A 12,947-nucleotide genomic window follows, 5' to 3' on the forward strand; every position below is an offset into this window, starting at 1 on the left:
ACAGTAGTTAGTTAGTACCTACCAAAATGTAAAGTAAGAAAACACAATGCATCACAGCTTGCTGAACCCTTGAAGCATGGGCTCTGCAAGACCTCTGAAGTTTCTTGTGATATCTGACACTTAAGACAGCAGCAGATCCTTTAAGTCACACTGCCTTCTTCCTTATTGGTAATCCTTCCGACATCTCTTCCTCAGGTTAATAACCTAAAAAAATTAATGTGATTCACTGGACCAGCCCACTTTCTTTTATTGCTCCATAGTTTAGTTCTGACACTCACATGCCTATTGTAGGGGCCTTTGACAGTGGTCAAAGTGGGCACTCTGTGTGGTCTGTGGCTATGCAGCCCCTTATGCAGCTGTATGCCCACTTTTGTTAGGTACCAACAACTGCATACCAGAAATACCAAACAAGACCTGCTGTTTTGGAGATGCTCTGACTAAGCCAATTAAATCCCTATGCATATTCATGCCCTTTTTTGCTTCCAACATAACACCTACAATTATATTTAGTTCTTGTAATGTTTTGTATGATTGGTATATGTTTGTTTGGAGACTAGATTTAGACAAATAATTATTTAAAGGTATTTTGTAGCTGGTATTGTTGCATAAAATTGCATTTTATTCACTATATTTTGTTGCCAATGTCAAAGTTTTACTCTATGGATAATTTTTATAGCACATGGCATGCTGCTATAATGCTAATAATCTCTGTCCTTCTGTTTTTGCTTGCAGGTATCTACTTGTTAGATCTCATCTACATTGACTCTGCATACCCAGCATCTGGCAGCATCATGGAAAACGAGCAGCGGTCCAACCAGATGAACAATATACTTAGGATAATCGCAGACTTGCAGGTCTCCTGTGGATATGGTTGGTACCACTCATCTTTGTAAACAGTTAGTCAGCAAGTCCAATGAGTGTAACTAATAGATAAATAAAACAAAAGTCTGCATATACAAAATCCTGTACTCAGTTGGTCAAGAGGAAGGCAAAAACCCTTGTATAAAGCATAGTCTAGGTCTCTCCAGTGAGAAGACATTTCCCTTCTGATCCCTTAAAACAATCATATATTTCTAAGATCAACAATCCCAATCTTTAATAATACAATTTATTACTTAATGTTTCTAGTTAGCTCTTACTCTGTGGAGAATAAACCTACTTTCCACTTCATGTTATCTTTTTGCAACTTTTGCAGAAAGTTTACTATATGGACATACAAATCTTGCTCCACTCCTTCAAGGGCAAAGTGTCACCTAGTTCCGCCTCCAATTTCCTCACATAAGGCAGCTTCTGAATATCTGCTGTAGACAAAAATATGTACAAAAGGGACACAAGTCCCGATGATAGTGGGTTTCATAAACAGCATGATTTGAAGGCTGTCAGAGAGGACAGCCTGCACTATTGCTGGGTAATGACAACAGATAGTGCTGGATTTGCCAATAACAAAAGTATTCATTGTCGGATAGGGTCCAGGGTTCCTGCAGGTTAGCAATGGACTTAATCCCCCGTAAAGGTGAAAAAATCATAGGCATACCTTACAGGTCAATTCTCCCTCCAGCAGAAAGCTAGGTAGGCGATATTAATATTAATAAACAGGATTTGTATAGCGCCAACATATTAGGCAGCGCTGTATATAAAATAGGGGTTGCAAATGACACATATACAGACAGTGACACAGGAGGAGAAGTCCCTGCCCCAAAATGCTTACAATCTAGGTGGTGGGGGAAATAATAGGTGGGGAGATATGTAGTGGTGGAAAGTGTGAGGGTTTCAGAAGACAAATAACGATGGGTAGGCAAGTTTGAAAAAAAATAGGTTTTGAGTGCTCTTTTAAATAAACAGAAAGTAGGAGCAAGCAGAATAGAACGAGGAAGACAATTCCAGAGAGTTGGGGCTTTGGAATGTGAGAGGGGAAGATGATGAGTTTGGTTGTATCCAGGTTCAGTTTCAGAAATTTGTGGGAGATTCATGACGACTTGACTGACAGCAGCATGAAACCTTGTCCAGGACTGAGGGAGACATCAGCATACAGATGGTACTGTAAACCAAAGGAGGAAATGATGGGGTGATGGGGGGTGTACAGAGAAAAGAGAACCGGTCCAAGGACTGACCCTTGGGGAACGCCAGCAGGGAGCAGTGTAGAAGAGGAGGATTTACCATTGAAAAAACTTGAAAGGAGCAGTCAGAAAAGAAGTAGGAAGCAAACCAAGAGAGCAGTATAACTGATACCAATGGAGCACTTGATTTGTATTAGAAGGGGGGGTGATCAACAGTGTCAAAAACAGAGGAAAGATCAAGGAGAACGAGGAGTGAAAAGTTGCCTTGAGACTTAGCTCTGATTAGGTCATTGGCCACGTTAGTAAGGATGGATGGAGTGGCCCACTGAGTAGAGACATTGGACCTGATTTATGAAAGCTTTCCAAGCCTGGAAAGCATACACTTTCATCAGTGAAGCTAGGTGATCCAGCAAACCTGGAATGGATTTCTTAAAAGTAATTTGCTATTTGTTAGCAAATTATTTCAATTCTGGATCAGATCCATTCCAGGTTTGCTGGATCACCCAGCTTTGCTGATAAAAGTGTATCCTCTCCAGCCTTGGAGAGCTTTGATAAATCAGGCCCATCATGTCTGATTTTGTCAATTTTATCTTTAAAGTAGGTGGCAATGTCTTGGGCAGAGAAGGTAGTTGTGGGGGGAGCAGGTGTGTGTTTTTAAGAGCCAATTGTTGAGAAGAGGCTGCGTGGGTTGGAAGCTTGAGAGGAAATGACAGCGGAGAAATAAATTTGCTTGGTGACAGTGAGTATCAGTGTTAAAGTGTTGTAGTTTGGCTTAGTAGTCCATGAGATCAGCACTGAGGCCAGATTTCCTCAGCTACACAAACAGTCTTTGTAGATGTTTGGTGTGATTGTTGTCTCAGGGTCAGGGGTTAGCAGGACAGGGGCAACTTCATCCAGAGCCATAGAAAGAGTGTGGTTGAACTGAGTGGCAGCTTTATCTGGAAATGAAGTATTAGAGAGGGTGGGGGTTAGGGACATAAGACGTTTGAGAATAGGTTGTGGTCAAGGTTACGGATATCTCTCTGCCATTGACCAAGTCTGGGATGTGGCAAAGGGGGGCAGGAGTTCGATAGGGTAAAGATGAAAAGGTTGTGATCATAAAGGGGAAATGGCAAGTTGTCAAGGTGGGTTACATTTTCAGCTTTGTACACCCCACCATTCTAGGGAAATTGTGGTTCAAAGAAGAGAAGCAGACGGCGTAACATAGTATGACAGGTATAGATTTGTGAGAGATAAGTATAAATTTAGGGGCCCTTCCCCAATGCTCCTTTCCATGTAAGTGGCCCCGGGGGTCCCCAGTGTGCTTTTTTTATTTAGGACTCCAAGGCGCGCTTGCTTTTAATACTGCAACCCCAATGTTGTATTTTCACAAGATTGTATAATTCTGATCCCCACATCATGAAATTTGTAAAAGCTGGGGTGCTGAAATTGTGAATGATGGTATAAATGTTTTCCCTGAGCACCCTGAAAATTTCATATTATTATGACATACAGTTTAGGGGATATGAAGGTTTATTCACAGAGGGCTGTAAGGCTGAGGAATGTGCCATGCAGCATTTATACACACACTGCTCTGATGACATCATTACACACGCCCGCTGGGCAGAGATATTGTTTACAATATGTGGGATTTTTCTACAAGTATTGAGTACAAATGTCTGCATGGTTTTCCACGCCAAACTCCTACTTAACCCCCTCTTTGCCTTTGTCACATATTGGTATTTGAATGTATTATGTGCATATTCCTTTTCTGAATAAATTGTCATGATTTTATTTCTTTGTTTGTTGAACTCGGTAACTCTTGCCTAACAGAAAGGAAATAAGTAATTTTAAAATATGCTTTTTTCTTAGCGCACATACATGTTTTAAACATTTCAGCAGTGCAAACATTTTTTTTTAGGGCTAAGGGTAATATGTGTGCCATTAGAAAGAATGATTATTTAGGGGAACAGTGACTTTTCATGCAAGCTCGCCAGTGTAAAGCTGCCAGTGATGCGCTGCTCCGGCCGCGAGCTCATCCAGTTGCTAAATTGCGCGATGGCTTCCGATTTCAAATCGCGAAAACTGATGCGCGAGCGACCCACCGATGCGCGAGCGACCTTCTTGATGAATCAGGGCCATTGAATCAAATGCTTCTGTATGTCCAAAGAGATCAACATAAATTGCACAGACCTTGATTTGTTCAAATGTAGCAGCTGTAACACCCTATGTACTTTGTCGCCAACTTTCCTATGTTGGACAAAACCCACCTGGTCTTTGTAAACCAGCTGGCCAAGAAAATGGTTGATGTGACAGGCCAAGTCTTAGCCAAAGTCTTGACATCTGCATATCTTGATACTGGCCTGAAGTATGCCCAGGGATGGGGGACAGGCAAGAGTTTGGGTAGCATAACATTAGATGTCTTCAGGGACTCCGTTACCAGGCTGGAACCCTGCTTGAGACAGTTGAAAAAAGTAGCCAGATGAGGTGTGTTTATGTCCAACAATTTTTTTGTACAATTGTGGCGAAAAGCCATCAGGCCTTGGGCGTTTGTCTTTGTAATTGCGGTACAGATCTCCAATTCTGAGATGTCTTTTTGTAGAGGGTCTAGGTTTGCAGTTGGAATCTGAGGCAGCTTAAATTAATCAAAAAATGTATGAGACAAATATTCCTCAAATGGGGGAAGGGACAAGTACATCAGCGAGAGAAGGGTTTGGAATTCCAGAAGTATCTCCACAGGGTTACTAGTGAGTTGCTTCGTGGACATGCTTAGGGATATGGGGGTAAACTTAGGGGCCAGACAGCATAAACCATTTGCTAGCATAGGACCCAATTTGTTGCTACACCAGTAAATTTTCTGTCTGAACCACCGCAACTGGCTCTCAGAAGACTGTGTCAAGCAGAGGTTAGGTTCTGATCTGATTTTATGAAGTGCTGTTTTGATGGCAATAGTGGGGTCTAGTTTATGCAGCTGAACTGCCCTAAAATAATTAGCCTGTAGGCGGACCTGGAGCTGGGACGTTTCCTTCTTGCGAGCAGAGGCTATTTGGATTGAATGACCCCTCAGCATTCATTTATATGCATCCCACAATACTACTAAGGAGGACACCAACCCCAGATTAAGTCTAAAAAAATCTTTAGAAACATGCAAAAGCTTCTGAACGACTTTGGGATGTCCCATAAGGAAGTCATTAATTAACCACCCCCTAAAACCGGGGTGGGCAACAAAAAAACCTGCAAGTTATCACCACTGGGTCATGGTTAGACTATGCCACCGAATGGATAGTGGCCCTGAGGAGCTCTGAGAGCAGAGAATGGTCAATCTGGGAAAAGGAAGCATGAGGGCAGAGAAAAAGTGTAATCCCATACAAGTGTCTGTAACTCTTTCCAGAGGTCTGCAAGGCCTATATCCCTGTACAGTTCAAATAAACTTTCTCGGTCAGGAAGGGGTCACCTGAGCGATCTGACACATCTATCCAGTTTAGGATTAGGAACAAAATTCTAATCTCCACAGCAAATCAGCCTGTCCTTCGTCTAGTTTCGAGTTTTGTCAAACATCTTCTGGAAAAAAGAAGTTTGTGGAGAGTTGGGTGCGTAGTAGGTCAAGAGAGTCACTTATGTATCCTCAAATGTTTCCTGCAGAAGCAGGTATCTGTCCTCTGGCTCTGACAACTGTTTAGCACAAACAAACGGTGTGCGTTTATGGAAAGCGATCATAAAGTCCTGATGTTTGGTGGGCGCTGATGCAAAATACACCTGGGGATATTTAGAATGCGTAAATTTAGGGTGAGACAAGGTGGAAAAATGTCTTTCCTGCCCACAAGCCACATCAATACCTTGAAAATAATTAAACACCTTGTTCCATTTCATGGGTGAGTTAAGGCCCTGGACATTCAATATCAATAACTTGAGAGCCATAACTGAACAGTGACTGTCTGGGGGGAACGTTGTAATAAGGCAGCTGATGAAGAAGAAGATAGAGAAAGTTCCAGATCTAAAAAATACTTGTGAGCATCTTCTGGTGTCTGGAGTTTGTACATCCAGCCTTGCAGTTGGAACAGAAATTTAAAAGGGTACTCTCACGGCATTTTATGCCATTGTTGCTTAAAGCATAAAGATAAGGCCGAAGTGCATGCCTTTTTGTCAGCGTTTAGGGTGCCGGGTCTGGCCCATATAGACTCTGTACTCCGAGCCTTGAAACATGAAGTGGTTAGAGTTGCGGGCTTTTTGCAATATTTGTTCCCAGGTGCAAAAAAATTAGTTTAACCACACCATCCCAGGGGGGACCCTCTTGCTTCCTGGCACCCAAGGTCCTGTGTATCCTGTCCATTTTTAGCCTTTCCATAGGGATATCAGAGGCCAGCTCCTGAAATAAAGTTGCTACATACCCTTGCAGATCAACAATGATTTTGGGTATGCTCCATATCCTTAAATTGCTATGTTCTCAAAGTTTTCCAATTGGTCCTTGAGGGTCACAATTTCATTTTGTGCCTCTAGATCATGGTCCAAGCCCTCTAAGACTGTGGTCGCATTGTCCATACATGATCCCAAGGAAGCAGTACGGTGGCCGATTTCCTGCAGGTCCTGCCTCAGTTCATTGATAATAGATGCGGAGGCCTTATCAAGCTCTTTGCGTATCATGGAGCACATTCAGTATTTTATAAGTGCCCTTTTATTCTTTATATTTTTTATTGCTGGATGCGAACTTCAAATTTTAAAAGTAAAATTTATATTCCCGTTGGTAAAAAAACCCTGGGAATATGGGAATATATTTTGCACAGTGTTTCTATACACTTGATTTAATATATTTACATTTCTGTTCTATGAGCTTTCATGATGATATTTTCTCACAGTTTATGTCTTGGAGAGCAAGCTAAAGTTTTTTTTATTTTCCAGTATATGCTGGTTGTTTGCAACCTCAAATAAATAAATCATGATATGGCTACTGCTACACATATTTTCCTTTACATGACTATTTGTAATAAGCTCTGCATTGTTTAAGATTACCAGGTCCAAATGTCTTGCTTTATAAATAATACAGTGCAATATGCCTCCAGTTTGCAACTATTTTACAATAATCTGACCACTCGCAATCTTATTTTATTCAGAACTACCAACAATGAATTAGTATGAGAGACTGCTTACCCAGATACAAATTCAGTGGACTGTTTAGGTAGACCCTTACATTACATTTGGTAAACCTAAAGAAAATTGTATGTAGATTTTGCTGTCAAGATTTTAGAATGTATGGCCAGGTTTAAGCTGCATACACACATGCAATTATAGTCGTTGTAAGGGATCTTTCATGATCCTTTCCTAGACTAAGGTCTGCACGATGCATGAACGAGTGCTGTACATACAGCACCGTTCTGCTTTATGGAGGGAGGAGGGGGAGAGCGATGGAGCGGCACCTCACTGCGCGCGCTCTCCCTTCCATTACGATCATTCATCGTCCATCGTCCATGGATCCGCCAGTACACACGCCAGATTCTCGTCTATCGGCCCTGAGCCATTGGACGTGTGTACATAGCTTTAGGCTGGCCACAATGTTACAACTTATTTACATGGAAATGCAAGATTGTAAAGAAAGTGATTGTTTAGGAGAACCGAATGTTTCAAGGTTTGTAAGTCTAAAGGAGATTGTACAGTGATTGTATACCTAATTGTAGAATATTTAACCAGCCTAAAATAAATAAAAGATTTGCTGATTGCAGTTTTTTGTAACAGGAGACTATAATGTTCTTTTTAACCAGAATTTATTCCAATTGTAGTTGCAGTGTTTACTTTCATGTATCCCTGATGTTTATTAGGCCAGAAGCAAAACACAGGAGCTCTCACTGCAAAATCCCGCTTTTGAATTCTATAAAGCTGCATACACACTTCCAATTTTTATCGTTCAAAATGAACGACGAACGATCGATTGGGCAAAAATCGTTCGTAAAAAAAGTAACCAACAACGCCGACAAACGAGGAAAGTCGTTGGAAATGAACGACCGGACCGGCGGATCGGATTGGACGACGATCGTTGACCATCGTTCGTGTGTACGATCGTTCATTGATCGTCCATGGTCTGAGCATGCGTGATGAACGAACGTTTCTGCGGTGCACATAACTTCCTGTATCGTTCAAACGATCGCATCTATTGTGTGTACAATATCTACGAACAATCGTGTCGTTATCTGTATGTACAGGATCGGTGCTATACGATCGTTCGCAGATATCGTGCAGGATCGTTGGTCGTTCGTTTACCAACGATAATAATTGGAAGTGTGTACGTAGCTATACTGTTTAATAGCTGAAACTTTTTTATATATAGAGGTCATCATCTAGCCCAGAGAGACATCTAACATCATTACTTTTTATTCAGTCAAGTTTTATATGAATAAAAAAGCTGCATTTTTCTCCTTTGTTGAGAAAAAAATGCATACAGCAGCTGAAATACCTCACCCCTATTTATCCTCCACTAATGCAAATAGAGGGTGCAAATCGCAGGTGTAAAAGGCATGGCTTTAACGAAAGATGAATGCTATAGAATGTGCAGAGATGGGGTCACAGCCTGTGATTAAATATTCGTCTGGCAAGCTGAATTGTAAACTCAGGAGACAGAATTCTTTCTGTCACTTCTGCCATGTTGTGCTGTTTGGTCAGGTGGAATAGCAGGAAACTGGCTTTGACAAATTAACATTACTATAGCAGAAATTGAATGACACAGAATAGTGTGTTGGAGCACTGGCCCATCATTCATGCATTCTGATGTCAGGCAAATGGCTTTATAAAACATTTGCAGAATTCAGCTAAAAGGCATGTGTCCTTCTCTGCTTCAGTTTATAGTGTTTATGGAAGTTTGCTTTGTTGAGTAAATGCACTGCCCAAAAATAGTAGAGCTAGGATAAGAAAGTAAAGACAGAGGGAAAAAGGTACCTCATGGTATCCATTCCTCATCACCCCTTAACCTCACTGTTGTGATAAGTGCCAAAGTGGTTCTGTGCTCTTTAATGTAAGTATTAGCACACACAGTCAGATCCAGAGTCAGATTTTGCACTAAAATTGATCAATCTAATCAGTTCTACAATTGCCATTGTAAGATCAAAACACTTCACACAAATGTACAGTATTCTCCATTGCAATCACTTCCTGGATAAAAGATTTTCAGAATTCAGCCTGAATTTGATCAATTGTTTGTACACATATATGGCGGTGTACCTGAATTGTACTATAAATTGATATTTACCAATACGATCAAATAGAAACCTAAAAATCTGTCACTTACTGTCACTAGTCCAATGCTGATTTCCCTCCGGATTCACTTCATATCAAACTGTTTTGTTAGATCACAAGTGTACTCAGTCCATGTAAATAATGGCAAGGCTTGGACACAGTCAATCAGCAGCTCTATAAGACTGGTCCACTGGTCTGGTTTAACTTAAAGGAGAACCTGTAGCTGTTTACTTCCAGAGCTTTAGTATGCCCTAGCCTGACTCAGAAGTGGTGCTTGTTTTAGCCCACATTAATGCCGGTTTCGCACTGCTTTGGATAGAAGCTCAAATCGTTATTCTTTTTAATTATGCATGTCAGAGTTAAAACATGGATCAGCTTTTTTTTTTTAAAAGCTGAGAAATTCTAAACATTCTCTATCTCTCTAAAATAGAAAAAAAATGTTTTGCGTGGAGTTAGTCTTTTATCTTTGACATCCTGACATGTTCCCTTTAAAGAAATCATATTAAAAAAATGTCTAGGAACTGACCCCACATACCCATCCTTCCCCAGGTTTCCTAGATTCTAGTCCAGCATTAATTCAGGGTTTTCTTCCAACAAGCAGAAAGATTTTCCAGATGGCAAAACTAGACTTCTCTTCATGGGATTATATTTTCATTTTTTAGCTTTATCCAGCTATAAATATTCTTTTTTTTCTAATTAACACATTTTTTCACTGAATTTTTCTTATGAATGAAAGTGATATTTTGTCACAGTACCTGGCTATAATCCCATTTCTAGTATCAGGATTTAGTTAAATGTTACACTTTAAGGCAATGACAGGAAAGAGTGCCAATTTCTAGTAGGCATTGCGCGTTCCAAGAATAATAGGAAGGCTGTCCAAAGCAACCAAAAAATTGATGGTTTTCCCCTTCCAATTCCTGTCAATGAAGAACAGTCAGAACTAGTGGAGCATGTCAAGCAGACCTTGTGAGAAAGGAGAGAATAAACCTAAAGTATACCTATAAATCTATGTTCCTGGAACACACACTTTGTTCTTTGTACTATTAAATGGGTAATAACAGCAGACATTGCTGTATAGTTGGTGGAGACTGATAGCATCAGTCTTAGAAGGAAAACTGTGTGTTTGTGCATATGCATACATATATAATCTGTTGCACTGCTGCACACTTTTTGGTTAATGTTATGTTTTTACTATGTGATACAATTATTATTCTGTTGGTTGTTTTACTTTGACAGACCATCTTGTGACACTTCCCCACGTTCAGAAGTATCTAAAGTCAGTCCGGTACATAGAGGAGCTGCAAAAGTTTGTTGAAGATGACAATTATAAGTAAGTTGATATTTAATATTCAGTAATTACCTTTCTCTTTTTTTTTATTTAATATTCAGTAATTACCTTTCTCTTTTTTTTTTTTTGTTTAACACTGTAATAGTGACAGACCTTCACATTATACAACTCGATTATATTAAAGTGCAACAATACCTTATATCTTGACCTTATAACAAAATATTCAAGGCCATCATACTAACTTATATGACGCTATTACCAACAAGATCATATTATACCACCGCTGCTAATGTATCTGATGCAAATGTCTTGATTCACCAATAGGTGAATGTGCTGGGGATAGCCCACCCTGCACTTTGCTCCTCTTCCCTTTTCTTCCCCAAAGCTAACCTTATCCAACTACCACTCCAGTGGAATCAAAGAAAAAATTTTTATATATTCCCCCCACCATACCGGTTCCTGTGCCCACAAGGGCCCTTCAAAGTAGACCCCAGTCCCCAGAAATATCCCACCACCGTCAAGCACACTATATTCCTCTGTCCCCACACTGTCCCCCCAGTCTCCCTGACTGGGTGACGTCACTCTGTCTCCTCCACAGCAGCCCATGCTACCTAAGAGAGACCCGCTACCCTTTCCCCTGGCAGCAACCCACACACTCCAAAAATTCTGGCCCTACCTGTACACCCCCCTAGGCGCTTACCCCCTGACCGCTGGACTCAAACTGCCCCTAGCCTCCCCCCATAAAATGACATCCCCTCCCCAGCAGCCACCAGTGCTCTTTGCAAACTTCCCTCCCTCTCCACCCCCAATAACCCCACTGACTCACCACTGCTGCCGGGGGCTGTCTGACCCAGCAGCCATTATGCCACTCCTCTGCCATGATGACCAGCCTGCAGCCCCTAACCTTCAAGCCCTGCAGCTCCCTTTTCCCTATGAGCTCCCAAGCCCCCAGAGCTGCCCCTGTTGCCGGACCAGTGGCGTCACTCCGCTTTGCTCCTGCCTTCGCAAGGTTTTGATCCCAGCCTCGAGAAGCTCTTGCTGCTATCTTTGAACCTGGCATGCTCCCATTCACCTCACCAATAGATCCAACTGCCACCCAAGCCGCTTGCCACACCAGGGGACAGGTGGCGCCCAAAACACTGCTCCTCTGGCGTGCAGCGCTCTGAATAGGTAAACCCATGCCTAAGCCGGCTTCCCCACGCAGCCCCTCCCACACACAGACAGGGCCTCCACACCCACCAATGAGCTGCGGGGTCTCTCTTAGCTAGGGATTCCTCCTAGATCTGCTAGCTGCCACAGCCGAAGGGTTCCATCTCATCCTTGGTCCTCATCTCATCCTTCCAGGCTTAACCTCCTGGGCAGTCCTTTTCTGTCTGTTTTTCTGTCTAAAAGTGGTAAATTGTAATACTGTATACTGTACTGTAATTCTTAGGCATAACTCACCGGAATATGTCCAAACAGGGGTCTGAGAATAATAAAGTTTGAAACCCAAAATCATCTCAAAATAATAAATTCAATTTAATAATAAACTTTAAAAAAAAAACACAAAAAAGCAGACCAAGTGCTTTCTAACCTCCCATAGTGCTATTATAATCCATGACAACTTGTGGTTTCAGGATCTCGTTCCGACCTCTTCTTCTTGTCATAGCAGTGGCGGTGTTATGCACTGTGCTCAAAAGGCAGACATCCTTCTTGTCATGCCATTGCAGTGCCATCATTTTGCCTTTCTGCCAGTCAACTATTTCCCCAGTCTTGTGTTTTCTGTTTCTGTTTGGCAAACATGGATGGCATTTCGCGCCAGTTAGAAGGAAGCCCTAACGCTTCTATAAGCATCTGTTTTACGCTGGATAAGAAACTCAAATAGTTCAGGGGAGCTGTAAAAATTGTCTGTAGTGACAAAACAGCCTTGATTGAGCAATGGCTCAATAAGTGACAGGACAGATGATGTTGCCACTCCGTAGCTGCTGAATCTGGGGCTAAACTTTTTGCCTTTCCCAGTGTTTATTAGAGAGTTCCAAATATACCCTGTTGCTGATTCACACAACATAAATGATTTCACACCGAACCGTGCTCTCTTGGATGCTATGTATTGTACCCAGCTGAGCCTCCCCTTGTAGGCCATTAGACTTTTGTCTATACTTATTTCACTTTGTGGCATATAGCTGCTTTTGAATTTATCTAGGATCATCTGATCTCCCAAATTTTTTTGAGCTTAGGTCCAGAATGAATGGTCTCATCAAAAGTGTTATTTTTTGGAAAAATGTAAGTATTTATGATCAAGCCAAATCTATATTCTGACATGATTGTTCCAAAAAAAGGTGTAGCAATCAGTCTATTCATGTACCATTACCACTTCTGCAGGAGTTTCCCCACCACTCCTTGGAGAATAACTAGGCCCAGAAAAA

At 41.5% G+C, this 12,947-nt stretch overlaps 1 protein-coding gene across 8 annotated transcripts in view; it reads left to right on the forward strand.

Moving 5' to 3' along the window:
• RALGPS1 (Ral GEF with PH domain and SH3 binding motif 1) overlaps positions 1 to 12,947 on the forward strand; it is a 380,912-nt gene that overhangs the window by 257,623 nt on the left and 110,342 nt on the right. For all 8 annotated transcript variants that reach the window (XM_072431079.1, XM_072431084.1, XM_072431083.1 and 5 more), the window contains 2 exons: positions 733 to 870; positions 10,491 to 10,584. In XM_072431079.1, coding sequence (XP_072287180.1) covers positions 733 to 870; positions 10,491 to 10,584 — 232 coding nt within the window. The remainder of the gene's footprint in view (positions 1 to 732; positions 871 to 10,490; positions 10,585 to 12,947) is intronic.

The sequence above is a fragment of the Pyxicephalus adspersus genome, chromosome Z (genome assembly GCF_032062135.1).
Source record: "Pyxicephalus adspersus chromosome Z, UCB_Pads_2.0, whole genome shotgun sequence".
NCBI classification, from domain to species: Eukaryota; Metazoa; Chordata; class Amphibia; order Anura; family Pyxicephalidae; genus Pyxicephalus; species Pyxicephalus adspersus.